This window comes from Copadichromis virginalis, linkage group LG4 (genome assembly GCF_057382275.1).
Source record: "Copadichromis virginalis isolate Kocher_CV1m ecotype Utaka linkage group LG4, C_Virginalis_male_GT1.1, whole genome shotgun sequence".
NCBI classification, from domain to species: Eukaryota; Metazoa; Chordata; class Actinopteri; order Cichliformes; family Cichlidae; genus Copadichromis; species Copadichromis virginalis.
Genome location: NC_140621.1, coordinates 35,923,257 through 35,950,064, shown reverse-complemented (window position 1 = coordinate 35,950,064; position 26,808 = coordinate 35,923,257). Strand labels below are relative to the sequence as shown.

Sequence of the window (26,808 nt, the reverse complement as noted above, 5' to 3'; positions counted from 1 at the left end):
ATTGGCCAATTGGTCATGATCGACTCTGGGCTGGACCAATTACAGCCAAGGAGGTCGGATGCACCCTCCCCCTTGTTTAGCAATCTTATAGCCGAACTAAAGAAAATGGAGAACAAAAAAAGGAAATGAGGTGCAGAAAAAATTAGGGCCAAAAGGAAACAAGCCCTTCAGGCAGACGCTGCCAAATGTGTAAAAATAACTGAATTGTTTGGCGGTAGCTATGGCATAGCTTCCACAGATTTAGCAACATCAGCAAGTGGTGGAGGCCAGCAGGTAGATAAGGGAAAGGGGAGGCAAGAGGAGGAGAGACCCGAGGCGGCCGCCGGTCATAGTGGCGGAGGAACTGAACTTCAGGTAAGAAGTTATGACCTGCTGTCTGTCTGTGTCAGATATAAACCAAGTTTAGTTGGAGTTTGTTTTTGTTGCGCTGACTTTTTACAGTCGCTTAGAATAACTCGTACTGCTACTAGCTAGCATGACGGAGTTTAAATACTGCTGGGCGGGTGCTATGAAGTTACTGATAGTAAATTTTATTTTATGCTTAAGGTTAGTTTCTCAAACTCCTCAAAATCTTAACAAATTGTGCCAATCCTTACATGTTGCACCGGCTGATTTATCATCAAAAGTGGAGAAGTCTGTGACAGAGGAGACAGAAGAGCAGCAGAGAGAGATGGAGCGAGAGAGAGAAATAAAAGAGCTGGAGATGGAGATGGAGAGATGACTTTATGTCATCCATGAGGGATGCATTTGACATATGTTTCACATATTATAGCCCAGCAAGTTACTTATAGCAATTTAAATACGAGCAATCAGTTTTTGGCAAATACCGGAAATCAGTTTCTGGCAGACAATCGCTTTTTGGCACAACACCGGCTATTGCAGTTAATAATACAACAGCTTCTTGCCATTTTTTTGTGTTTCTTTTTATCGCTGTGTAACTGAGTTCAATTGAAAGCCTGCATGCGCTAGTACCTCTTGCCACAAGTTCCCAGAATCCTTTGCGGTTTTACCCCTGAATGACGTCACATTTTTGGTGGGCCGGTCTCTAGTCAAAATGCCCGGGCCGATTTTTTGTCCCAGTCCAGCCCTGGTTTGGGGGACAGCTGATCTCGAGCTCTCGTGTATAGGTTTTATAACATCAGTTGTTCGTAAATAATTTAGTTTTATATAAAAGTCCGGCTTTAAACATGCAGCTCAATGTTTTACATTTTAGTTCACGTTTTTATGCGTCTGCCAGGGGCGGATCTACAGGGGTGGCATGTGCCACCCTAAAATAATCTCTTGCCACCCTTTGTGCTTTGCTTATCACAATTAAGTTTATTAACATAAGCTAGCATTAACACTTTGAGCTTAGCTACAGTTAGCACTGAATATAAATTCTAAAACTGAATATATTACAACACCACTAAAAAATGGTTCAGCCCATACCTTTATTTCTTGTTGTCAGTAGCAACCGATGCCTGTGATTGTCCCAGAGCACATTTTGAATCAACACTGTGGGCATTTGCAGATTTCTAGTTGTTACACTGTGGAAATGAAATGAAGGTGAGTGTTATTAACCCTCTGGGGTCAAACAACATGCCACACCTCCAAATCACGTACCACTTTTTCTTACTAGTGGAAAAGTGTAAACATGTCGACCAATAAAAATGATACGGAACAATGTGGGATTTAATTATTTGGTAGGAACAGAGAAACGTTTTGGGAATGATGGCGCTGAGAGCGAGTTTTGTGATGTGTAGCGTGTTTGGAGTGTGTAGTTAGTGTGTAGTTTTTGTTTTGTTGTGTGTGTCAGAACAACACTATCACAGTTGCTGCCAAAAAGCCACCAAAGACGGATTGCAGCATAAACGCTGAGTGATGCACCTCCTGCTGTCAGGCCTGTGGTGCTCTCCTCTGTGGACTAACTTGAATAATTTGAGTATCATCTTAACTGTGACACCTGATTGTTCTCTCGTTTTAGTTTAAAATGGTTATATAAATGATAGGGTGGCTGCAAATCAGGGTAAATAGTTTCGTATAACTTTATTGTTTACAACATGTGTGCATAAGTTAATAAAATTTACAGTTTATATTTGCATTTAAAGTTATGAAAGTGATTCACTAAACAGGTAAAAAATAGAACTTTTTCCCTACTTGGTTTTTATTTTTTTTACAATGTGTCAATGAAAGAATAACTGTAAATTCAGACATGTGAGGCAAAAATATTGTTAAAGGTAAAATCAAACTGTAGTAAATAATGAGCAGTTATACCCTGGAGCCCGGAGGGTTAACCTCATACATCATGAAAAAATAGGTTTACAGTTCTGGTGAAAAATGTTTCATGATGCTGTAGATTTCTGACATTTTGTGTAAATTTAAGCAACAATGTAGCTTTCTATATGTTCTGCATGCTTAATTTATGATACAGGCTATGTTTGTGAAGGTTCTCAGTCATCCATCCAGGTCATTGTAGCCTAAGGAGCATGGAAAGAAAAGTCTGGACGTCCCACCTCTCATTCGAGAAGCTTCTTCAGTCATGGACCCCCCCATTAGGTAGAGGACCAATAGGGGATCCATGACCCTCTTGCGGACACTCCCATAGGGCTTAAAATCTGGGACTCTCCACCAATTGCGCTTAAAACTGAAAAAGCTTCTTTAATGAAACGTCTTCAAGAAAACTTAAAAAAAGAAGCCCAGATGCTTTTTTTCTTTCAAGCTTTCTTTCCAAGCTGCTTAGACCATCCAGGCTAAACACAGAATCAAAATTCACATTTTATGTAACTGAAATGCTTAATTATGTGGGGTAAGAAAAAGTTAGAGTATATTTATACGAAACGTGTGTATACTTACTGCATTTGATGTTTTATAACAGTGTATAATTCATATTAAAGGATGTAACACCTGCAAGTGTGTAAAATAACGGCTTTGATTTTGCCACCCTAAGAAATGTCTCTAGATCCACCCCTGACGTCTGGGACAACAGGGCATCCCCAAAACATACATATGACAGGGGTACAGCCCCTCGGCAGGCTTCCAGACGCTGACCAACCCGCTTTATCAAATGGGTGGAAGTGGCAACAACAGAAAAGTCTAAATCTAAACAAGTAATTAATCACACTAATACTTGGGTTGAACCAACCTGATCTCGCGTGTTCTCACGGCTCTCTGAGGTTACAGCAGCACGTTATTTCATGTCTCTCGAACATTAGAAAACGGGAGTTCCACAAGGTTCGGTTTTGGGTCCACTATGCTTTAATTAGACATGAAAGAGTTACCAGACAGCTGTAAAGACGCAGAGGGTCAACTGTGAATGTAAAACTGTAAAAACCGTGAATAACACAGCGCTAACGGGAGGAAATAGACACAGAGATACAGAGATGAGCAGGAAGTCCCTAAAGAATCAGCTACAAACGCATCACATCAGTACCGTCAGTGTTCTCCATCTTAGTTTGTGTCTGACAGTCACAGGCTTGTGGTCCAAACTCCAGTTAGTCTGACTGAAGTCGAGGGTGCACTGTTGTCTCTGCTTGTCTGTTTTTTCACTGATTTTCCTCAGAGACAAAACTGCGTGGCTCCTGACACCAGCTTCGTCCACAGAGGAAACCCACAGTGGCGTCCAACCTCTGATGGACGCGTGCAGGGAAACATTTCTGCGTTTCATCCGTTTCTCTCAGATTTATCACAGAAAAAAACCTCAAAATCCAGACGAGGAGATAAATGAACCGATATAATCTCACAAATTACTCTCCAGATTATCACACAGTATGATGTCATTTATTTCTCTAATAGTAATCACCTAAGTACCTATCAGAGCTTTAGTTTACACACCAGAGCTCGTCTACAAACATCTAAACCTAAACAGTTACTTGATGTTATAATTACAAAGAAAAAAATAGAAAACTTCACATCATTATAAGAAAAAAATTATTATTATTACGAGATCAATTTTCTCCTTTGAAGTGACAGCACTGGGCCTCCATATTTAACTGGATTTTATTTTGGGGACCAGGTGAGGAGGAAGGTGAACAGAGGCCTCCAGAAAGTTCACAAACCACACGTCAGATTTCAGCCTCCCCTCGGGGGTACAGCAACAGCTGAGGAAGATGATGAGTTTTCATCCTTAGCAATAATCAGAAACACTGAGAAAATTTTTTAAAAAGACCCACAATCCCCCTGGTGTCTGCTGCCGAGGAGCCAGAACATGCCAACCGTCAGAGAGGTCTGTCTGAGGCGGGGTCAAAGACCTGAGCACCGTTAGTATCGCCGGGGAGGAACTCGAGTTCCCACCAGGAGCAAAAGTCCGGAGAGGTCCTCGTCACACAGCAAACCTGAACACCAGCTGTGAGGGTTTCAGTTTCCTCTGACTTGCTTAAATCTGCTGCAGTTGGTGGACATGATGAAATATTCTATCAAAGAAACGCTGGAAATGCTAAACATTTAGTTTTACACTTCCTGGGCAACGCAGGCGACCTGCACTTTCTCTAACATCCACTAGAGACAACTAAACAGCTGCATGGCTCCAGTTTTATGTGGTCTGCTATGTATGGGGGCGTGGCCTCTTTGACTGACAGATGGATGGTGACACAGGCGGCTGTGGCTGCTAGCTGTCTGTGAGGCTTCAGACCAATAATACGTCTGCTGCTAAGAGACGGTCTGAGGAGGCGGGGCAAGAGTTTAGGTGCACAGTGAAATCTGAGATTGTTCATTGGATGTTACTGAGCACTGGTTAGCAGGTAACTCCGTCTGTGCGACACTCCCCAAACAGTCTGTGATAACAACCCAGCTGTTATTCAAATATGGCCACTTCAAACCCAACACGGCGCCAACAACGAGGTTTCAAACATTCAGAAACCAACGGACGACATCCATCAGTTATACACTGGCTAACAAAGATCATCAGGTTGCCTGATAACTACACAAACTACAGGCCGCTGCTTCAACTCAGCCACTTCAAATGTCATCAGGTTGTTAAAAGATCATTATAAGTCATCGTGTGTGAATGTGTGTGAATGGGTGAATGACTGAATGTGTAAAGCGCTTTGAGGTCCTTAGGGACTAGTAAAGCGCTATACAAACACAGGCCATTTACCATCGTCACCACCATATTTACGGCTTGGCCGAGCCACGTCGTCCATCCACCACAGGACATCTGTGTCTAGCTAATCTAAGCTGAACCTCAGCCTCATCAGGTTTTGGTGCCCTAATCTCACCAGACAGGAACTGAAAAAATCGAAACCAGATGTAAACCAAAAGTCTGACACGGTTAGTCCAGCCAATCAATGAGCACCAAGCTCTCCGTTAGTTTAATGTAAGGATAACAGCCGAGGCAGCTAACAGGTACGTGAGGATCTCTGCTGATTCGCCCTCTGAACTGTGACATCACAAAATGATTTGGGGAAACTTTCCTGAATGTGGATCTTAGTTCAGATTTCAGCCGGAAGGATTAAATTGAGGTTGAATTATACGGTCATATTGTTTGTTACGCCCCTAGCAAGCCCCTAATCTCCTCAATGTGCTCAGATGGTGCTAATTGGCCACACCTAGTCCGGTGTGGTATTCGTCGCCTTTTTTATGTTGCGGCTTTTGAGCAGGGTCGTAACATGTTGGAGGAGACGATGCTGTCCGGGTCTGTCAGACTGGACAAGCTCGGAGGAGAACTGCGAGGCCGGATGGTCAGAAAGGTCTGGAGGAGACGGCAAGGAAGGCCGAAGACCGGCTTCTGGACAGCAGCGGGCTCTTCCAGTGCACCTTCATGTGGTGCCTCAGGTTGGACTTGGAGGAGAAGCGCTTGTCGCACTGCTGGCAGGAGAACGGCTTCTCCTTGGTGTGGATGCGGCGGTGACAGATGAGTGCTGTGGAAACCCTGAAGGACTTCCCGCAGTCAGGGCACTGGTAGCGTTTGGGCTCAGTGTGGATGCGCCGGTGGTTCTTCAGGGACATCAGGTTGGGGAACTCCTTCTGGCACGAGCTGCAGAAGTAGGTCCCGGTCTTGTGGCTGTTCTTGTGGTTGAGCAGGGAGCTGGCGTGGCGGTACGAGCGACCGCATTGGCCGCAGACGAAGCTCCTGGAGCTGCTGCTCGAAACCACCGGCCTCAGATCTGGGAGGAGAGAAACACGAAGGTTTCAGTTCAGGGTAACCCACAAAGGGTCTGTTGGCTCTGAAGCTCACTGTCAGATCAGCCAATCACAGAGTTGGAATATTATGTTGTCACTCCAATTTTCCAACCAGGAAAAGCTGGAAAACACCCCCAAAGCCTCCAAACTTCTCTTTGGAATTTTGAAACGAGCGGCTCGAGTGTGTCATTTATCAAGTCAGTGACGAGAACGACCGGCCGAATACGAAGCAAAGCCGGAGGGTTTATTTTAGGGAGTGTGCTGTGCAACCATCTCGAGCTTCCTTCAGGTAACACTGATGGGAAATATCTGAACAGTAACACCTGTGTTACGCCTGTCACGCACTGCCTGCAGCTCCTGTGATTGGCTGCTTCCGTACCTCTTATCTTGTCTCCTCAGCTGTCAAAGCCCTGCACAGGTGTGAGCCACGTGAACACATACATGGGTTATATATGCAGGACCATAATGAACGGCATCACGTTTCTGACGCTCGTGAGATTTTTCTAAAAAAGGAATTAAAGTCACAGGATGTGAAGAGTTTCATTATAAACTGATAAACTACAAACGTGTCACACGACTACGTGTCCGATAAACGCTAAAACACTTTAATTACGTGACTATGTTTTTTAGTGTGAATTAAAGATCAGATTGTCATCATCAACATTAGACTGCAGAAAATAAACACATGAATTAAATCCTCAGATAAACATCAGAAAATTACAAAATCATTTCATTTAACAAACATAATTACTGGTGCCTTAAATCAGGGGTGTCCAACTCCAGGCCTCGAGGGTCGATGTGCTCAGGTTTTAAACGTGTCCTCGATCCACACAGATGATTTACATGTGTTCTCCAGAGGCCTGTTAATGAACTCATTTAATTCAGGGTGATATCTGAAACCTGCAGGACACCGGCCCTGGAGTTCCCCACCCCTGCCTTAAAACAAAAAACCCATTTATACATCAGCGACTCGATCGTCTTTTAACCGACAAAGCTGTATGTTTGCTCTTATTATGAACTAATGATAACTTAATGATAACACCTTCGGCTGTTTCCTGGGGGAGAAGTGTCCAAAGATCCAAAATCATCAGTGATGACACAGAAAAACCTTAAAGTTTCTGTCACACATTTCATAACTCTGTGCTGTCAGCTTTTACATTAACAACATAGTGATGCTGAATTATCATTGTGACTCAGAGTAACTTATTAATAGTAATTAAACACATCTAATAATGAGCAAACATCATTTATGGGATAAAAACTGCAGTTTTTCCTTCAGTGAGTGAAACCTGGATTTTTATTACCGTACTATCTGCACTATAAGGCGCACTTAAAATCCTTTATTTTCTCAAAAATTGACAGTGTGCCTTATGTATGAATTCTGGTTGTGCTTACTGACCTTGAACCGATTTTATGTGCTACACGGCGCTCAAAAATCTGTCAAAAAAATGTTTTAGTACGACTTTGGTAGCTACGAAGCCGCACTGCTTGATGGATTGTTGGAGCCTCACGGAGGAATCTGGGTCCTGGGTCCTTGGGCTAGCTGGTATATAATGATGTGCTACATGATCGCTAGTGAAACAGCTATGTTAGCATAAACACAGTGAAGCTGGAGGATGAACGCTAACTTCTTTCCAATCGATAAAAGTTAATGTGAGGGTCCCTGATGGTTAGAGACAAATGCAATCACATGGCAGGATGCTGTAAACGGACCAAACTTCAGTCAGAACAACTGAGATTATTCATCCACAATACGAGGTTAGTCATTAATTTACTGCAACAACACGGGAACAGAGCTGCTGTGATAGAATACAGCATTAATGAATCAATGGTACAGAAGTGGAGGAAGCAAGAAGAATGAGTCGGTTTTGTTTCGCTTAATGCGCCATATAATCCGGTGCGCCTTAAGGTCCAAAAAATAAATAAATAAATAAAAAATACGGTAATAGCAGCTGTGTGTGTCACAAACATTAGACTCATAGTCGTGTGAAAACAACTTTACTTCACTGACGCTGTAAAAACCTTCAGACCGTCTGCACTCTGATACTAAAAGCTGGAGATGCATTCAGCAGGTTCTGCACAAACTTCCTGCCAACACCAGTGAAGGTGCCGGGAGAGACGTCGATGTGGACGGAGTGAAAACACCGAGTGTCACTGTGTTTTTCAGCTATTTATTTTCAGTACTCAGCAGTAGGGTTATAGTTTATGGACAAGATCTTCTGTTACGAAATGAATTATCAAAACATAGTTTATAAAAGTGTATAGTAAGCATTACATATATATGCATGGAAACCAAAAGTTAGAACTCAAACAAAAGAAAAAAAAAAGGGGTGGGGGTTGGGGGGGCGGGGAGTAGTAGTTGTGCCAAACCAGTCCTCTTCTTCTTCTCTACAAACTAGTTGAAATGCAGGCGGAAAGTGTGACACAGAGAAGAGCAGGCATGGCGAGGACAACCAGACGGAGGATGGACATTTATTACTTCTGTGTTCTAGATCACACGGACTCCTACAGCACTTGACGGTCACTGCACGGCTTCACTTTTAACTTTTCTTTTTAAACTAGCACCAGTGCTGAAAACACGCACACACACACGCTTCCCAAACAATTAAATAAAAAGGAACAAAACACCAATAAATACAGGAGGTTACCATAAAGAGGAACAGAAAGGTCGGCGAGCACACCGAGGCGTCCCTTTCAGTCTGATTTGATGAAGAGGAGGAGGAGATAAATATGGAAGAAGAGAGGGATGAAGGAGCGTCACATCATCACTCGTGAAAGAAGGCAAGAAGAGCGTCTCCGGCGTGTTTCAGGTCCTCAGTGGAGTCCACAGAGAGGGGCATTGTGGGTAAAAGGAGGGCGGGGTGTTTACATCAACACAGCTCTAAACTCACATCCTAAACACTAGCGCTGTCCATTACAAGTGTTAATAATAATGATAATATAAATAAATGAATTACTACATGATCTGTCATCTTTTTTCCTTCTTGCAGAAACGTCGAGTTCGTACAGCCGCTCGCCTCCCGCCGCTCAGGCCTCGCCTTTTTGTTTTATCATACTTACTGGGGCTGGAGAGAGGAGGGGAGGGGTCACTTCCTGTTCATACGTGTGGACGTAAAGCGCGAGAACGGACAGTTCAAGGTGGAGCTGTTGGTTTCCGGAAAGCTTTTTACGCTGCAGTTACACCTACTGAACACCGGGGGCAGGGGAGGGTCGTTTTCACTGCAAACAGCAAAGAGGTCTGAGTGTTGTCATGGAGATCGATCACAGGGGATTGTTTTCCCTCGTGTTTTTTTAATGAAAGTTGAAGGATTTTTATTGGTTTTTGCTGAGATTTCCACTTCCTGTGACCCGCAGGAATAAAAGCTGCTCGTAGCTTCTGAGTTTAAAAAGATGCCTTAAAACTGCGCTCTACATGATGACCACCAGGAGGCGACACCTGCAGACACCAATAAAACGTTCTTCTTTCCTTATTAAACACCTTCGGTTCAGATGGAGGCGAGGCAGCAAGAAAATGGGTGACATCACACCGGCTACATTTGCTTCTGGCTCGTGGCGCTGTGACATCACACTCACAAAAATGTGTCTTACTAAAAGAACTGTAAAAATGGAAGTGAATCTACCGTCTCGAGGATTTCTGCCTAAAACCAGACGAGTGCTTTTCAGCTCCACAGTCTCATTTATTCTGGAAGAGCTCGAGAGCGCCCCTGTGAGACAGGAAGTCCATGGGTTTGTTGCGTTAATGCCATCTGTTAAAAACAAATCCTTCTGGGGTTGAAAGAGTGGATCTCGTGAACACGATTATTTAACACTAACTCGACATGTCTGTTTCCAAACAGCTGGATTCAGTTTCACTCTCTGACACGTTTATTTTAGCGTCCGTCGTGAGGTCGAAGGTCGTTTGGAAGCTCCGAGTCTTTTACTCACTTTGAACCGTTTGACGCATTCAACCACCAAAACGGTTTTTTTCCCCCTGCACTGAAAATGAAACGACGCCTAAAACGAGAAATAAGGGAAGCAGCCGTCATTCCTGCTGATGTTCCTGAGTGTTTCCTCCAACCTCCTCCTTCAGGAAGTCTCTGATCTATAAATCTGTAGGAGCTCGAGCAAAGGAAGCAAACGTTTTAAAATACTGACAGTTAATTAACCTTTAATATTTAACAGTGAAAGGATAATTAACGATGTGTAGTGATCGGCTGTGTGTAGACCAACGTTCTTACACAATGACACGGCGGCACCGTTAACCTTTGTTATATGATTTTTGTTAAACTACGCTAACTTTTTAACGGTTCGTGAGGCTGACGTGGAGGCAGACGAGACCCAAACTATAACCGAAACATAACGTATTACTCTCGACTTGGTGCAAATGTCTGAATACATTCAGTTAGTTTGGTGGACTTGGACTTCCTCCGTGTTGTTTTATACTTTGATCGGGTTGTTTCCTGTTAGTGTCATGCTGTCTGCTGATTGGTGAGGAAACGTAATGAAAGGAGGCGATTCTCTCTTTTCTTTTTTGTTGCTTCAAAGAGGTGAAATTAAATCAGGACACTTCGCTGCATGTACAGTTTCCTAAATGAAAGCTCGGACCAACCCACGAACATCCCCGTTTAAATAAAGTTTAAATAATATAAAAAACTGGATATAAAATCAGACTGAGGTATGAACTCTGCTGGTGTGATAAGACGGAGGCCTGAGGAAAAATATTTAAACGCCAATCAGCTGATGATCAGATTAAAAGGAGTCGTCTTGTGATTCTTCATCTTACACAGACGCCCTGTCGCTGCCCATTAGTGGGCGGTGAAATGGTCCACGACCACTCCAACAGTCATTTTCACATGAGAACGTTTGGTTTGAACATATGACACGTGTTCCGTTCACAGCATTAGCGTGTTCACAAACAGGACGCGCTACAGGAAGTCTGAAAACCCTCTTTTTAAAAACTGATCACGTCTTTAATCAAACTTCAGGCGCTACGGGAGAAGGGCCATTTTAAACCGCACGCAAGCCGCAGCGGTCTCTCAGCTCCGGGTCCACACGTGTGAACAAGAAGTCAGGAAGTGGTCACCGCTGCAACACACAAGAAGACACGCACACATACACACACACGTTTAAAGCAGTCCCTCTGAGTCCAAAGTGTCCATGTTCAGTCCTAAAAGTTCCCACAAGTCCTTGCTGCCTCCAGGCCAAAAGGATAAAGGTACAAAACACGAATCTGGCCTGCACGCTGTTGATCAAAACAGTCTCTCCAGACCAGATTAGAAACACTGTGACGAAGGCCACGGGAAGAAAACGTCCTGTAAACACCATCAGAAACAGGACCAATCAGACTCCCGCGCTCCATCTGGGTGCAGCTTGATGGCTGCGGCCTCGTGGTGCACCAGTCCGTGGCAGGGAAACATAACAAGGCAACATGCAGCAGGGGGTCAGTCCAGTCTGCCTGTCAGTCAGCGTGCGGGGCAGCATAGTGCTCTGTGAGGGTGTGTGTGTGTCTGTGTGTGCGTGCGTGTGTGTGGGGCGTCACGTCAGTCTGTCCTCCACACACACCACAGCCACACATGGTCAATGAGGAAGGCTACGCTACATTTTTGGCACCTCCACAATCTTCGGCATGTGACCCCCCCCTCCCCCAGCCCCACTAAGACCATCATCACCACCACCTCCCCCCCCCCCCCTCACCCTGCAGCTTATATGAAGGGGCCGCCAGGCATACCCAGGAAGTTGGGCGCTCTCATGGACATGGGTGGAGGCGCCGATGAGCCGCTCCAGTGCACCTTCATGTGGTGCCTCAGGTTGGACTTGGAGGAGAAGCGCTTGTCGCACTGCTGGCAGGAGAACGGCTTCTCCTTGGTGTGGATGCGGCGGTGACAGATGAGCTGAGTGGACACCCTGAAGGACTTCCCGCAGTCAGGGCACTGGTAGCGTTTGGGCTCAGTGTGGATGCGCCGGTGGTTCTTCAGGGACATCAGGTTGGGGAACTCCTTCTGGCATGAGCTGCAGAAGTAGGTCCCGGTCTTGTGGCTGTTCTTGTGGTTGAGCAGGGAGCTGGCGTGGCGGTACGAGCGACCGCACTGGTCACAGACATGGGACTTGACGACCTCGCTGTTGCTCCCTTGGCCGCGGACTTTGGCGACGTTGCTGGGATTGAGTCCTTGCTCTTGCATCAGGGTGAGGTCCAGGCCTGACCCCCAGCCCAGGTCCTGGGAGCCCCCTGGGCGGGGCTGCTGGGTTCTGGGCTGGCGGGGCTGCGGTGTCTGGCCATGAGTGATCTCCATGTGGAGCCTGAAGCTAGCCTGCGTGGGAAAGGCTCGCTGGCAGGACCGGCAGGTCAGCTCCCGCTGCTTCTGGTGTACACGCCGGTGGTTGTAGAGCTGGGAGGAAACTCGAAAGGCCTTTCCGCAGTCGTGGCATCGGTGGCGCCGCGTCTCAGAGTGGATACGGCGATGGTTCTTCAGGGCAAGCAGGTTGGAGTAGGTCTTGAGGCACACGGCGCAGTGGTAGATGCCGACAGTATGGGTGTTCTTGTGGTTGAGGAGGGAGCTGGCATGGCGGTAGGAACGGCCGCACTGATCACATCTGTGCAGGGACAAACAAAGAAGAGGGGTGGAGGAGAGAGGAAGGAGATTAGCAACGGAACATGGATGTCCGATTTCAATGCTGTAGCCAAATTCATCTGGTTACCACTTTTTCTGGAGAAGTATTTCAAGTATTTTTACTAGTCATCATCTAGGATGTTGCACATACAGGTATATGATCTGAAATCCGGCTCAAAGCTTTCAAAGAAGTCTACAAAGTGGTGTACCATTAATGATTTCTACACAGGTCATAGGGGAGAGGACTGCTGGGTGGGTGAGGGAGGGAGGGACATGGGAGACACTATGGAGAAACAAGTGTAGGGAACTGGAAGGTATCTGCTGCTCCCTGCACTGCACAAATAAAACAACCTTCTGTCTCAGCCTTCTTTGGATACTGAATGTAGTGATGAGAAACCATCAAACATGCCCAAAGAACCACTACCATGCATCAAGACTCCTGTAGGTGTTAAGACTGGTGACCTGTGGACATGTGCAGTGCAGCTAGCTCCAAATACTTCCTAATCTTCCCTTTCAGAACATCAAAATGCAACAGCCCCATCACATAACTGCAGTTCCTAATCTATTAGCTAACCAGTGTCAGAATAAACACAAAGACTGCAATCAAAATCAGAACAGAAGCAAGGAACACACAACATCAACACTTCAATATGCTGCACACAAAATACTACTTAAAGAGTTCGAAAAAACAAAGCATGTAAACAGTACATCTGAACATGACATGTTTGACTGAGGCTAGCCTAAAAATGTCTGATATATGCTAACTGTAAGCAAACGGGGTTGACTTATCTGGTCTCTCCACTAATTCAATTTGTCCAAACTTCAGAAAAATCCGAATTCCGGCACGCGTATGGTCCCAAGGAAGCCGGATTGGAGATCATATACCTGTAATAGACATGTAGAGACCTAAATTTATCTTCACTATTTGTTTGTTTCAACTTCGAAGAATCACAAACAACTGACGAGAACTCACGTGTACCGACACTCTTCGCCCTCTCCCGTGGGTGCAGTGGCCTTCCTCCTGACTTCCATGCCTACCTGGTTGTCCCCGCAGCGGTGCCTGGCCAGACCGGACCTCCCCTGGAAACTCTTCCCACAGGTGGGGCAGCCAAACGGGGTGGCGCCTTCCTCGTGGACTTTCTGGTGGTTGCGGAGGAACCGGGCCAGTCGGAAGGCTTTCCCACATGTGTGGCAGATGTGCTTCTTCCGCTGCGTGTGGATGCGCATGTGGTTGCGTAGAGCCATGTAGTTGGTATAGGGCTTGTCGCAGAAGTTGCACCTGAAGTTTCCGGTCTTGTGGGTGTGCTTGTGGTTCAACAGGGAGCTGGCGTGTTTGTAGGCGCAGCTGCATAGGTCGCAGGCATAGGGCCTCTCGTCAGAGTCCATGTCTACAGAGTTCTTCTCGGTACTGATGGTTGTCGAGGTGTTGGTGGAGGACGATGAAGGCAGGTGCTGGGCTGGACAGTCATGAGCCGCGAGCTCGTCAGCTGTGGCAAAGCCTTCGCAGCAGCCGTCGCACTCGAAATCCATCTGAGCGCCAGGGCCTTGTGGGCCTTTGCACAGGCCGGCTGTAGTGTGGGTAGCGAGCTGCCTTTGGGTGCGGAAGCCCTTGCCACACTCTTGGCAGTTGTGCTTCTTTTGGGCAAAATGGAGACGAAGGTGGTTTTTCATTGCAAGCCTGTTCGGATATGTAGAGTTGCAAACATTGCAGTGGTACTCTCCAATTTTGTGAAGGTTCTTGTGATTGGCCAGGCTGCCCGCATGGCGGTAAGTCTTTCCACATTCTTCACAGGCAAACGGCCGCCGTGCACTTTCGGCAGGATCAAACTTCTGGGGTCTGGAAGTACCGGCTGACGAGTAGGGCTTTTTGAACCCTTGGTGGCTGTATTTGACCCCCATCACCTGGCCCTTCGATGGCTCCCCTCTCATAGTCTGCATTTGAGATGGGTCAGGCTGCTGGAAGCGGGAACCGTTTGGGCCGGTCCGAACAAGGCCTTTGGCTCGGTGTTCTTCATGGAGACGGAGATGGTTGATCAATTGCTTTTGGATCTTGAAGGCTTTGCCACATTCTTCACACTTGTGCCTGTAGCAAAAATAGGCAAAGGTAAAGAGAAAAAAAAACAAAAAACAGCAATATCTCTTTCAGTACATTTCAAAAGCAAAATGACACTTTGTAGGTATTTCTAGGGTGGCCTAAGTCAGATTCTTAATAAGGTTAGCAGTTCTCAGCAGTTTTACTAGCCTCAGACCCCTACCTACTTTGGCAACAATTCTCCTGTACTTCAAAGTTTAGATGAAAACCAATGAAAATGTTATCCATAAATCTTGCCAACTAAAGTCAAAAAACTCACTTTGACAAAATGAGAACTTTATTAGCCAAACAGTTTTAATTTGTCACATGCCTCAATTGGTGCTCAGTACCTATAACTGTAAAATAGCTACAAAATTTATATAAAAATAAACAAAACTTTATTAACGTCTTTACTTTATTTACAAAACAAGAGTAACATGATAATTTTGGATTTGACCTCCAGTAGGCACTACCATTAACTGTTTCTAATGTTAACTTTTTAAAGAATTTGTTGAGAGACATTCGAAACTGGCAGAAGACCTACCTCTTTAAGTCAAAGTGGGTCCTTTGGTGATTCTTGAGAGCCAGCAGGTTGTAGTAACGTTTTTGGCAGACAAGGCAACGGAAAACACCGGTCTTGTGGGACTTCTTGTGGTTAAGGAGAGAGCATGGGTGTCTGTATCCTCGCCCACATTGGTCACACTTGTGGGGCTTGTCACTCTGATCGACCATTGGCCTACGTCCATCTGCGCCAACGTCACAACTTCTTCCAGCGACACCACCGCCAACGCCCTCTCCTCCAGACATCCCTTTGGCTCCATTTAGGCCGGGCTTGTTCATCGAGTTACCTCGATTCTTCCCAGGGCACAGGTGGGTGATCAGATGGTGGCGATCGGCGAAAAACATGCCACAGTCAACACAAATGTGGCTCCGGCCATCCATCTTTTCGTTGCCGTTGGCTGAACTCCCTGCAATACCCTGTTGCTGACCATCTGGCCTTTGGGGCCCATGGATTAACTGATGATTCAGGAGATCCTGCTTTCTGGCAAAAGTCTGGCCACAGGTACAGCAGATCATCCTCCAGTCCTGCTGCAGGTTGGAGGGTCCTGGCCCTGTGGGGTTGTTGGCATGACTACGCAGGTGACTTCTGAGAGCTCTCAAACTAGCATAGTGGTTGCCACAAACTGAGCACTGATACACCTCTCCATCATCATCGTCATCTTTGTCATTGCTTCCCATTCTCTTGCCTCCACTTTGAGGATACTGTCGTTGACTGCCGCCTTCTTTCAGGCTGCTGGAGCTTCCAGCAGGCAGCGAGGTTCCACTGGAGCTATGGTAGTTCATATTCCCCATAAAACCATTGGACATATTGGCCTGCTGCTGCTGCTGGCCACGGCGGGGACACATGTGCGACTTGATGCCAGACACATCGCCATACATCTCACCACAGTCGGCACATACGTGTCGGTCGGCTTGCCGGTGAGCAGAGCTGCTCTGGGAGAGTGAGCTGCCATCAAAGCGATCATGGAACTCAAGAGAGTCTAGCCCACTGCTGTGGCCTCCATCTGGTACAAAGTGGGCAGCTTCGCCGAGATTTCCTGGCAGGGAGATTGGAGTGGTGGCACCACTACCTTCCTGGACGTAGCTCTGCTGCGAGTCCAGAGTCAGGGGCTCTGGGGATAGCCAGTCGTTGCTGTCATTGTTAATAGGCTGATTGGAAGGACGACCCTTGTGGCTTCGTAGGTGGCTATGTAGTGCTGCCAGGTGAGGGTACTGCTTACAGCAGATGGTGCACTGGTAGTGGCCCGTTTGGTGGCAGCGTTTGTGGTTGACCAGGCTTCCTGCATGCCGGTAACTTTTGCCACACTCCCCACACTTAAAGCGCCGCTCTTCATCATCTGGAGAATTAGCCTGGGGCACACGACCTCCTGACGGGGAGGCCACCGAGCTCTGGGATCCAGAACTTAGAGTCTCCGAGTTGAGGATGGAGCTGTCCTGACTATGGGAGGGAGGGTGGGGATCATGAGTTAGATAATGGACTTTCAGTGTCTCCAGATCTGGGTGTCCTGCGCCACAGTATGCACATGTATAGATGGGGTTGTTGACTGGAGGGCCCATAATGGGGTCATAGGGGCCCCTCTTCTCAGTCGGCACTGGTGGCAGAGGCAGAGGCAGAGGGTCCCCCAGCGCCGGCGTGTATGCCGGGGATCGAACAGCACTCAGATTATGAGGCATGATGCCTGGAAAACTCCGTGGCAGGCTGAGGGTAGGTGAAGCAGTGTTGTGCAGCAGAATGTGTTCTTGGAAATCTGCCTTATTTGGCAGCGCTACCTGGCAGAGGTGGCAGAAACAGGTGGTAGTGTCTTCACTTTGAGAGGACTGAGTGCCAGTGCTGCGCTCCGAGTCGTGGAGGCTGCTGCTGCTACTGCTGCTGCTCACCATTGAGGCCCCAGGGGTCTTGAACTTCGAGTGAGTTCTCTCGTGGCTGTTTAAGGCAGCCAGGTTGCCAAATAGTTTGAAACACACAGAGCACTTAAACGTTCCTTGTTGGTGACACTTCTTGTGGTTCACCAGGCTACCGTGGTGCCGGTAAGTTCTGTCACACTGATCACACTTGAAAGGTCTGTCCCAAGCGTCGTCAGATTCAGGGGAGCCTTTTTTTCCGTGTTCGTCTGTCTCGTGGCTTTGCAGGACACTATGTCCCATACCACTATTGTTCAAATGGGAGCGCCCAAACCCGTCCGAGAGGTCCTGGGTGAGACCGTAGTCCCTCTCGTCGTGGCCGGCTTCTTCGGGCACTTCCTCGCTTTCTTCCTCTGTGTGTGCACTACTAGGGGATAAAGTATGGATCCGTAAGTGATTTTTCAAAGCTACTGCGTTGGGCAGCGTACGTGTACAAACAGGACACTGGAATGATCCAACTTCGTGAGATTTTTTATGATTGGCTAGACTAGCTGCGTGTTTATAAATTCGTCCACACTGTTCACACTCAAAACGACCGGTCTCTTCTTGCTGATAATGTGCTTTCATATGTTCTAGAAGACTTGGAGTACTCGGGCAAACCATATCACATTCTTTACAGGGGAAACCCTTGGCACGACTCATATCATGCATTGCCATAGTACTCTAAAGCAAATCGTTTGGAGGGAATCACGGTTCACAACAGAGCAATGAACAGTGATGTTGAGGAGGTGGGGGAGGAAACTGTAGGGCTTAGCTCTTTAGCTGAGGGCAGCAGTGGAGGCCATTTTCTCCCTGGGAGCCGTCAGCGCAGGTCAATCAGGACCCACCCCGGGAGGTGGCAGGCCTGCGGGGGTCACACCGGCCAATGAGGTATCACTGTGGAGAAACAAAAGAAGAAGAAAAAGAAAACAGGTTACTCAAATACCTACTTATCTTTTGTTAAAATCTCGAAGTTCAGTCCAGGTCCCTCAGTTTAAGTTTCAGCTATTTGCTATTGATTATAACAGAATCTCAAAATGACTGGGATATTCAGGAAAGCCCTACAAAGATTATTTAATATAAATAGTTTGGTCCTAGGTTCTGTTATCATTTTAATTTTCTTTATTATGCTTTTGCATCACAAATTTTATAGCTGGATATAGAAATTGTGGATGGTGATCTTAAGGATCAGCAATAGTCCGAGTGATCACTAGCAGCTTGCTAACCACAACAATTAAGTAGCACAGTTGCACAAGCATCAGCTGTAGCTTTAATAAAGTGTCAGACCAAACATTTCAAATTAGTTTAACTGGAAGACTCTAGAAACAAAATATCATTTTTTTTATTATACCAATAAATGACCATTAAATGGATGTAACTTCTTTGTCAGAAAAAAAAACAAGGCAGTGGGTAAGTGCTTTAAATCTTCATGTTATCTGAAGGCCATCAGACAGCGATACCTGTGGTTGCAAAAACATTTCCCATCTTATAGAAACTAATTTCTTAGCTTATCTCTAAAAATGTCTTGTAGTTCATGGTCTCAGTTGTTTTGGGTCATACTGTTCAAAAGTGACTTCTATCTTGCGAATTTTGGACAGGACGATCCGACTTGTGAATGGATCGGCCCACGGTCAGGTAAACCTGATCCAGTCCTAGTCGCCACAGCAGGGTGAGAGCAGAAAACCACCTGATCTGCACGATGATAACGGAGCAGCAGGCCAAACTTTAGGAAACACGTCAGGTGTAATTCAACCTCCCGATTTATTTGAATGTGACAACTTGTTAAAACTTGTGTAACCCCTCCAATGTGTGAGGCAACTCCATTTATATTTTAAGAGAAATATTCTGAAACTATTTTGATATTTAAAACATCAATTTCCAGTTTGAAAAATGTGCTGCTTTTCCGTGTCAGTAACGGTTGGATCACTTTTATGTTCTGAGAAGGGAAAAAATGTAAAAGTTTATTTTTCACTCATTAGACAACAGTTTGATTAAAATCTGCCTCGATCAAATAGTTTGTGTTTTCTGTTAGGACCCCAGTGGGATGCAGTCTAACCGATCAGAGACCGAACCTCTAAAGTCCAGATTAGTTGGACTTTACATGTATGACTGAAAAACCAGAATATCAGTGATGCAGGACCTGATCCGCCTCACTGTGCATTGCACTGCCTATAAAACTACAAACGGGACCTCTGCATTGAGCACAATGCGAGTAAATACCCACAAATATTCACTGTTGTTTGGATTAAATTCAGACCCATCATGCAGGAGGAGGAGTGGATTTTGTGAAATATGGATGGATGGCAGCATGGCACAAACTCAATGCTTCTTTGGCCAAGTGTGAGAAGAAAATGAGACACTTAAAGAGGACAGGCTCAGTCGGTTAAAGACAAGAAAGCAGTCCAAGCGGACGTGCTGATGCTGCTGATGAATCGGTCCTGTTTGGGTTTGCTGGGACTGAAAATGCTCCGGTTTATTGTATGGTTCCAGGAGCAGTTGCTGTGTTTCTGCTGGTTGTGGAGGCGTGAGATTCAGGTTTGTCCAGACATCGCGTGACAGTGAGCGCTGCACCTGTCAGCGAGTTTCACTGGGAAATAGAGAATTCCCTTATTTTCCAGATTAAAGAAGCACAAGTGGAGGAAATGTCGGTCAGCTTGGCCTTCAGGTGTCGCGTTTTGTTCCACCGACAGCTCACCGACAGCTCAAACGTCCTCACTCTACAAAAGCCACAGCTCCACTTCAGAAACGACTGAAATTTAACTACAGCTCGTTAAAATGTGCTCTCCAAAACCACAACTCGCAGAAATATACAAAAGTATATCTTAAAAAATAGTTTAAAATGCTTGTGATTATTTTTCTGAGTGAGACATTTGGTGGAAGTCTGACACAAACTGATCAGGAATCAGTTCAACAGATCCTTCAGTGGGATTAAAGTGTCTGCGTCCTTTTTAACAGGCTCATGTGTAATCTGTAATCTGTGGCAGATTACAGCAGCCGTTCGTGTTCATCTCATTACACACAGCTGGGTTCAAACACTGGCTCGAGGCCCGCTCAAAGACTTTCCAGGTTTCTCCTGATAACACAGATCCCTATAAAACTCCAACACGAGCTCATCTCTGCAGGTTCAAGCCTCGGCCAGTGTTTGGCTTAAACACCGTTCATAACGTCGGTGACGTCAATAACCGAGCATATGAACAAATCTGAACATCATGAATCACAGCAGAGACGCACAGATTTAGATTTTCTACAACTGACGCCTCAAAGAATTATTCTTTTTTAAGAGTGAAAATGTAAAATATTGTTTCTTACGTTTTCTGGGGGAGTTAAAGAACTGTCACTTGGCTGTCACTTAAAATCTATGGGCTCAAATTGTGGTCAAAATTCGTACTTGTAACTTGAAACTTGAGTGCAGAGTTTCACACGTATTTTTTGGCTAAGTCCACACACAAATCTTTTTTACACATACAAATCCTGATTTACAAGTACAAAATATTTATGACCACAATTTGAGCCCATAAAAATCATTTAAAATAAAGTCCTCCAAAGCCACAGTCCAAACATCGTCTCCGTGTGCAGGACTTTATGAAAAGGAAATATATACATAAACCTACACAGTTTGTGTATCAGGCTGTTAACATGGGGGTCAATGGGTACGGGCTCTCTGCTGCCTCTGCTGGATGTCAGAGGAACTGAAGCGTTTAGAACACAAAGGGTCTCATGGGCAGATTTTCTGATGGCATTACAACTGAACCAGCCTTTGCTTACGATGGTTTTATAGAACAACGTCTATAACGACTGATCTGAGATTTCAGCTTAATTTAAATGTGAGCAAACCGAGAGGCTGAAACCTCCTGTTAGACATAGTAATGGACCGCCGAGCTGGGTCCTACGTAAACATCACCACCTCAGCTTCAAACTGCCGACTGTGATGCAGCAGCAGACAGTATAAATCTTAAAGCTTAACTTTATGGACCACAGCTCAGGCGTTTCGTGAAGAAGGAAACACCCAGATTTGTGTTAAATAACATATCACAGTTATGTGTGTAGTCTCCACTGGAGAATCTCTATGAGCAGGAAAAGGCCCGGAATACAGATGTTGGCTAACGGGAAAAGAGCGTTGACAGGAAGGAGGATCAAACGGTTTACAAGCCGTCACGGGCGATAGCGTCAGCACTACGAGGACACCACCTGGTCATCAGGTGGGATTTAAGGTCTCGGGTTTGTGTTTATGTTCTCTTTGGCTGAACAGAGAGGAATTATGGGAATTCAGCTAAACAAACTTGCTCTAAAACCCAACAGCACCCAGTCAGCAGCGAATATATCAGCGGTGAGGCTAAACTACAGGACTGATCAACACAAATATACCCAATCAACCACGGATGTTTGATCAGTGCATGTCTCATTAAAGGTGAGCTACCTGTGAGAGGACAGAGGTCACCCGGGTCTCAAATGTGGTGCTGCAGGTTGGAGCTTTAAGTGATTTAGTCGACAAGTTGTTGGATGTTTGTTAAATATAAAACATGAGCATGAAAACCTGAGCTGAGCAGCACAAATCGGTCCAGGAACTCAAAACGATTCAAGAGGAAGCAGAGACGGATTGTCTGCGCAAGAAAAACACGCCAATCTCCACACAAAAATATTTACCGTCGTACCGTTATCACCACAGTCGTTTCATTAATGAGCAATTAACAGATTCACCGGTAATGAGCGAGAAACAGAAGAACAAAGAAAGAAAGGAAGGAAGCAGGAAACGAGGTGAGACACGAGGGGAGGCGTGGGGGAGGGGAAGGAATGAAGGAAGGGGAAAAACAGAAAGAGGGGGAAAAGGAGGGGTTGGGGTGGGGGGCTGCAGTGGAAAATAAAGGTGTGGAGGAGGGTTTGATTGGCAGGAGAGGTAACCTGAGGAGGAGGAGGGGAGGCGCTGACGAGCTGCAGTCTGACAGGCAGGAAGGCAGCAAGGAAAATAAACAGCAGCAGGAGCGAGTGAAGGATGTGAGGGGAAACTTCCTCTACATCTCCCTGCAGAGCTTTTACCTGCAGAGCCCCCCACCTCAGCCCACAGGCGGCACGATGCCTTCACCAGCGGGGACACAAGAACCAGATCGGTGCCTTTTCCTGCACATAACCCAGCATCATCGCCTCAGAGCAGGCGAGTGCTGTGTTTATCAGAGCTGCGGTGCATCAACGTGTTCAGCTGACTTTGTTATCTTTATCATCCTTCTTGATCATTATGAAGCTTTTCGTTTGTGAACTCGGGCACTTTTCTGTTTTTTGCTTCTTGTTTTTTCTCCTTGCAGTTCCTCTGGGGTCCAGCAGAGGCAGTAGTGCCTCAGTCCCCATAGACTCCCATAGAAGTTAAAACTGTACAGCAGAACATAACATGTTTACTGCAGGATAAAGACGACAGCAGTAGCTGCTAATAAAGTTTGGCACATCTGTAAGGACCATTTACTGATGAGTCGTTACTCAAGAAAAAAAACAGCTGAAAAAAAGACGACTTTTTCAACGTATTTGTCAGACTCTCAGTAGGAAACGGAGCATCTGACACTGCATCGCTGACGACTTACTGTCCACTCTGTGTGAGGAAGTAAAACACATGACCGACATGTAAAGGAGAGATGGACTTGTTACCAGCCACGTGTTTAAAACCAGCCTGCCCATTACTTCCTGTCATGTGTCTCCTGCTCTACTGATGGATGTCCATTTTAAACACAGCCAAGTTAATAATGAGCCTACTGTATGTACAGTAATCCCTGAGAGCCCCAAGTTCAGGCTGCAGACTGATTGACACTCAGTTTATCAGTGTTTTCATGCCATTGCATCTCTACGAGGTCACAGAGCTGTCCAGCTGGGACAGCCAAACAGAAGATGTGGACGCATTTCTATTATTTATTTATTTTTTTAAACCTAATGAGGCAAAAATTTGCTTTCTAGAAATCGCTGAAAATTCCCCAGCTCATTTACATTAAGACTTTTCTCTTACAAATTTAATAAAATCTTTTATTCTAATATGGCAGCGAGACATTTTCTCTGCCTAAATATGTGCTGGTTAGGATGAACGCAGACACCTGAGCGTGTTCTGTTACTTTCATGTAAAGGAAACGATCGAGGAGAAGATAAGACATGAAAGCGTGAAGCCTCCCAGTGTGTTAAACAGGGACTCTGTGAATCGCGCTGCTGTAGCAGAGTCCAGGAATAAACGGAAACGAGCAGGTCGCCCTTAAATGCCAAGGTTATGTTCAGACCGCCACTGCGACGAGTTTTAATGATGGAGAGGAGGAGCGGGGGGAGTAAACAGGGAGGAGGTGCTGCATTCGGCCAGATGTTTGATGTGAGGACAAAGAAAGCCCACGGCAGTAGCAGAGGCGACAGGAGACGCCACCGGCGAGGGAAACAGGCCAGTCGTGATTTCATTACAGAGTAACCTGGCGTTCATTTCCTCGCTGTTCAGTCACACAGACTGCAGATTAAAGCGCTGCAAATTTATTTCTCCTTTACAAACAAGAACAAATCACACACTCCATTTAAATATCAGTGATTCGACTCTCCAACGCTCACAGAGTGCTCATGCTTTATTGGCTGCGGCTGAGTGTCGAGGCGAATCTGAAACACGAAGAGGGACCTGAAATTTAAACCGTCTTGTTAGCGCTCTGCCATCAGCCACAGGTAGGCGCAGCTCTACCTGTCGCTCGCATGAATCAAACAGCTGAAGTGTGTGCGGTCCACGGTGGATCTCAGATCCTCACTGAGCTTCAGTTTCTCTGACTAACTTAAAGGAGACGCTGGAATATTTCTGTAATACACTCAGATTACTTCAAACTGCGCATGATCGAGAATAAATTATTTCAGAATATCTGCATTTTATTTTTTAATGCATTCTGCACGTTTACCTCCGAGTGCTTCACAGAATAATCAGAGGACAAATTTACAGAGACTACACTGAAAATAATCACATTTAATCAAATTCCTGTAGAAAAAGTCAAATTCCCTCTCTGCTGCTTTTCCGTCTCATACATGATCAATAAAGTGAATATTTGGAGGCAAAGAAATTGATTTGAACACTTTCAGCTTTGAGGTTTTTTTTAATGAAGTAACAATGAACAACCTACCTAATGAGAATAACGGCTAATACAGCCCTCATGTTTGACCATGTGGCTTATCTTACAGTATTCAGATTTGCATATTATTAAATAACAGTTAAACACTGATTAGAGCTCAATTACTCAAAAGAAAAATCAGCAATTATTTTTACAATGCATCACTTCCTTTTTCAGACAAAAAGACTGTTTTTCTCTCGTATATGATCAATAAAGTGAATTTATGCAGGACCAAGTCAAGCAATCTGCTTCAAACCCTTTCAGTTCAACAAAATCCAATTAAAAGGAAGAAACTGTATAACAAAGAGAGAGAGAGTTATTTGAGATTTTAGTGTCCACATTTAATTTTCCTGCTTTTGCTTTGCGTCTCTGAACTTATAGTTGAACCAAAGATTTCACCTCCGTCCCACGAGCATCACAGCTTTAGAAACTTGTGTTTTCATGTTACAGCAAATCAAAAATATCTGATATCTTCAGGAAAACGAAACCTTTTCCCCGCCCGAGTGACTCTCAACATTTCAGATCCTATTCAGTTTTTTTCCCCTGTGTGAAAAGAACAAACTCATTTTCTTCATGTTGAAACAGAAAATATCTGAATAATGACACAAATGAAAGTTTAAAAATATACCTGACACTCAGGCTCATACAGTTTTTCTACACATGGATTCATATGATGTCACACAGAGTGGACAGAAGCTCCACCCAACTTTGTATCATATCTAAACGTTTGTGTAGTTACACACCTCTCCACTAAAAGTAAAATAAACAACTGAATTTTTGTGGGCCACCCCCCTCTCACCCAGTTTGTACAAATAAATAAATAAATAGATAAACTCAGCGCCCATCTGGTGTTTCACTCTTTAAGGATTACTCTGAACTGCAACACATTGTTAACACTTAACAGAGCCGCTTTGTGGCTGGGAGCCCACGTACGGACCCGAGGCTGCTCACAGAGACGTCCACGGCGATAATGTGGGTCAGGTTTTCCACACGAAGGGTCTCATTCACACTGGGATGTGATCGGGCCCGGGAGCGGCAGCCAATCAGCAGCCTGTCACTTTTTCCTTCCATCATGTAAACAAACCGCCCTGCTTCGTTAAACTACCGCAGGGTCAAAAGAGCCGCTGCGCTCGCTCCCGCCGCGGTGTTCCCCGCTCCTCTCTGCCCGGCGAAGGCAGGTCTGCCTCCAATGTGCGCAGCGGGGCTCCCTGACCTTGGCTTGTCTCCTCTCGGTCGGGATTTGCTGGGACAAAGCGGGGCATCTTCTCCTCGACACCCGGCCGACATTTCCTCCTCCAGACCGCAGCTTTCCGCCGCTGGAGGAGGACGGGGTGAGCGATGGGGGAGACGCCTGTGGCTGTTTTCCTATGTGATGCTCCCAACAGAGCTGGTAGATCACCGGCAGCCATCAGCCCACTTTCACTGAGACCCCATCTCACTCGGAAAATGGCTTTCGAGCAGCGAGCCATTTTCCCCCAGCTAACGGGGGTTAGCTCGCGTTTTAGCCCCGCAAACGGAGCCCGCTGGTGGTCTCCAGCTGCGGGCCGAGCGGGGCTCACAGAGCGAAACACGACGCAGATTGACGGCGGAGTGAGTCCCGACCGTCTCCGTCTTTGTATAAGACGCATTTTGTAGAGAAGAGGCGCTGAAAGCACGCGCACGCACACACGCACACACGGCCGAGCTAACGCTAGCGTTAGCACGCGGCTATCCCGTTAGCAACCCCCCGCTATGACAGAAAGGGGGTATAACGGAAGTTCAACACAAGAAAAGCACAAACAGACACACAAAAACACCGTGGCTGGGCCGCACACGCCACCGAGAGCCCGCACTTTACTCACAAGCGAGGAGAAGCTGCAGGAACTCGCAGGGGTTAGCGTCCCAGCTAGCCTTAGCAACCCCAGGCTAGTCCGGAGCGACACAAAGATCTCGACAAACACACCGCGGCCCCCTTTGATGGAAAACCGCGTTTTCGAGGCGTTTCGCAGCGCACACTTACCCCTCAAATGGCCTCTGCGCCCGCAGGGTGAACGATGCACGGCGCGGAGATGCAAAATGAGCCACTTTCACGGATTAGGCATGATTATTTTTCCTCCCCTGCTCATCACCGACTTTTGGTTGTTGGCTCGGTCCCCCTGCCGCCGCTTCAGCAGCGTACTTCCTGCCGCTGCTAGCCGAGCGCAGCGCCGCTCGGTCGCACGCGCGTCATCACACGCACAGTGAAGTCCTCGCGCCGCTGTAGCGGCACGGCGCGCTGGCGGCTCCGGGCTCTCAGGGCTCGGACTCTGCGGTGTCCATTTTGGCGCAGACACACCGACCGCAGCCCGGCCCGTCAGGGAAAAACAGAACCGAGCCGAGGGACTCGTTCAGGCGCTCACACCTTGGGCCCTGCAGCCGCCTCTGTGTCGGTCCCTGTGCCCACTAATCAGCCGCCAATTATTATCCCACTCAGTGCGGCACCGATCACACAGGTGAAGGTGAGGCCGGTCTGCATGACGCACAGACTCGTGCTCAG

General features: G+C 46.3%; 1 protein-coding gene across 1 annotated transcript; it reads right to left on the bottom strand.

The window, feature by feature from the left end:
* Window positions 1-1,426: 1,426 nt before the first annotated feature.
* LOC146712079 (zinc finger protein 646) lies at window positions 1,427-26,490 on the bottom strand. Its single transcript, XM_085455217.1, has 5 exons — window positions 26,293-26,490; window positions 15,299-18,093; window positions 13,657-14,766; window positions 11,804-12,666; window positions 1,427-6,080 (listed from the first exon to the last, which is right to left on the bottom strand). Exons 2-5 carry the CDS (start codon window positions 17,872-17,874, stop codon window positions 5,656-5,658), a joined length of 4,974 nt encoding a protein of 1,657 aa, XP_085311343.1. The 5' UTR covers window positions 17,875-18,093; window positions 26,293-26,490; the 3' UTR covers window positions 1,427-5,655.
* Between the last annotated feature and the right edge of the window lie 318 nt (window positions 26,491-26,808).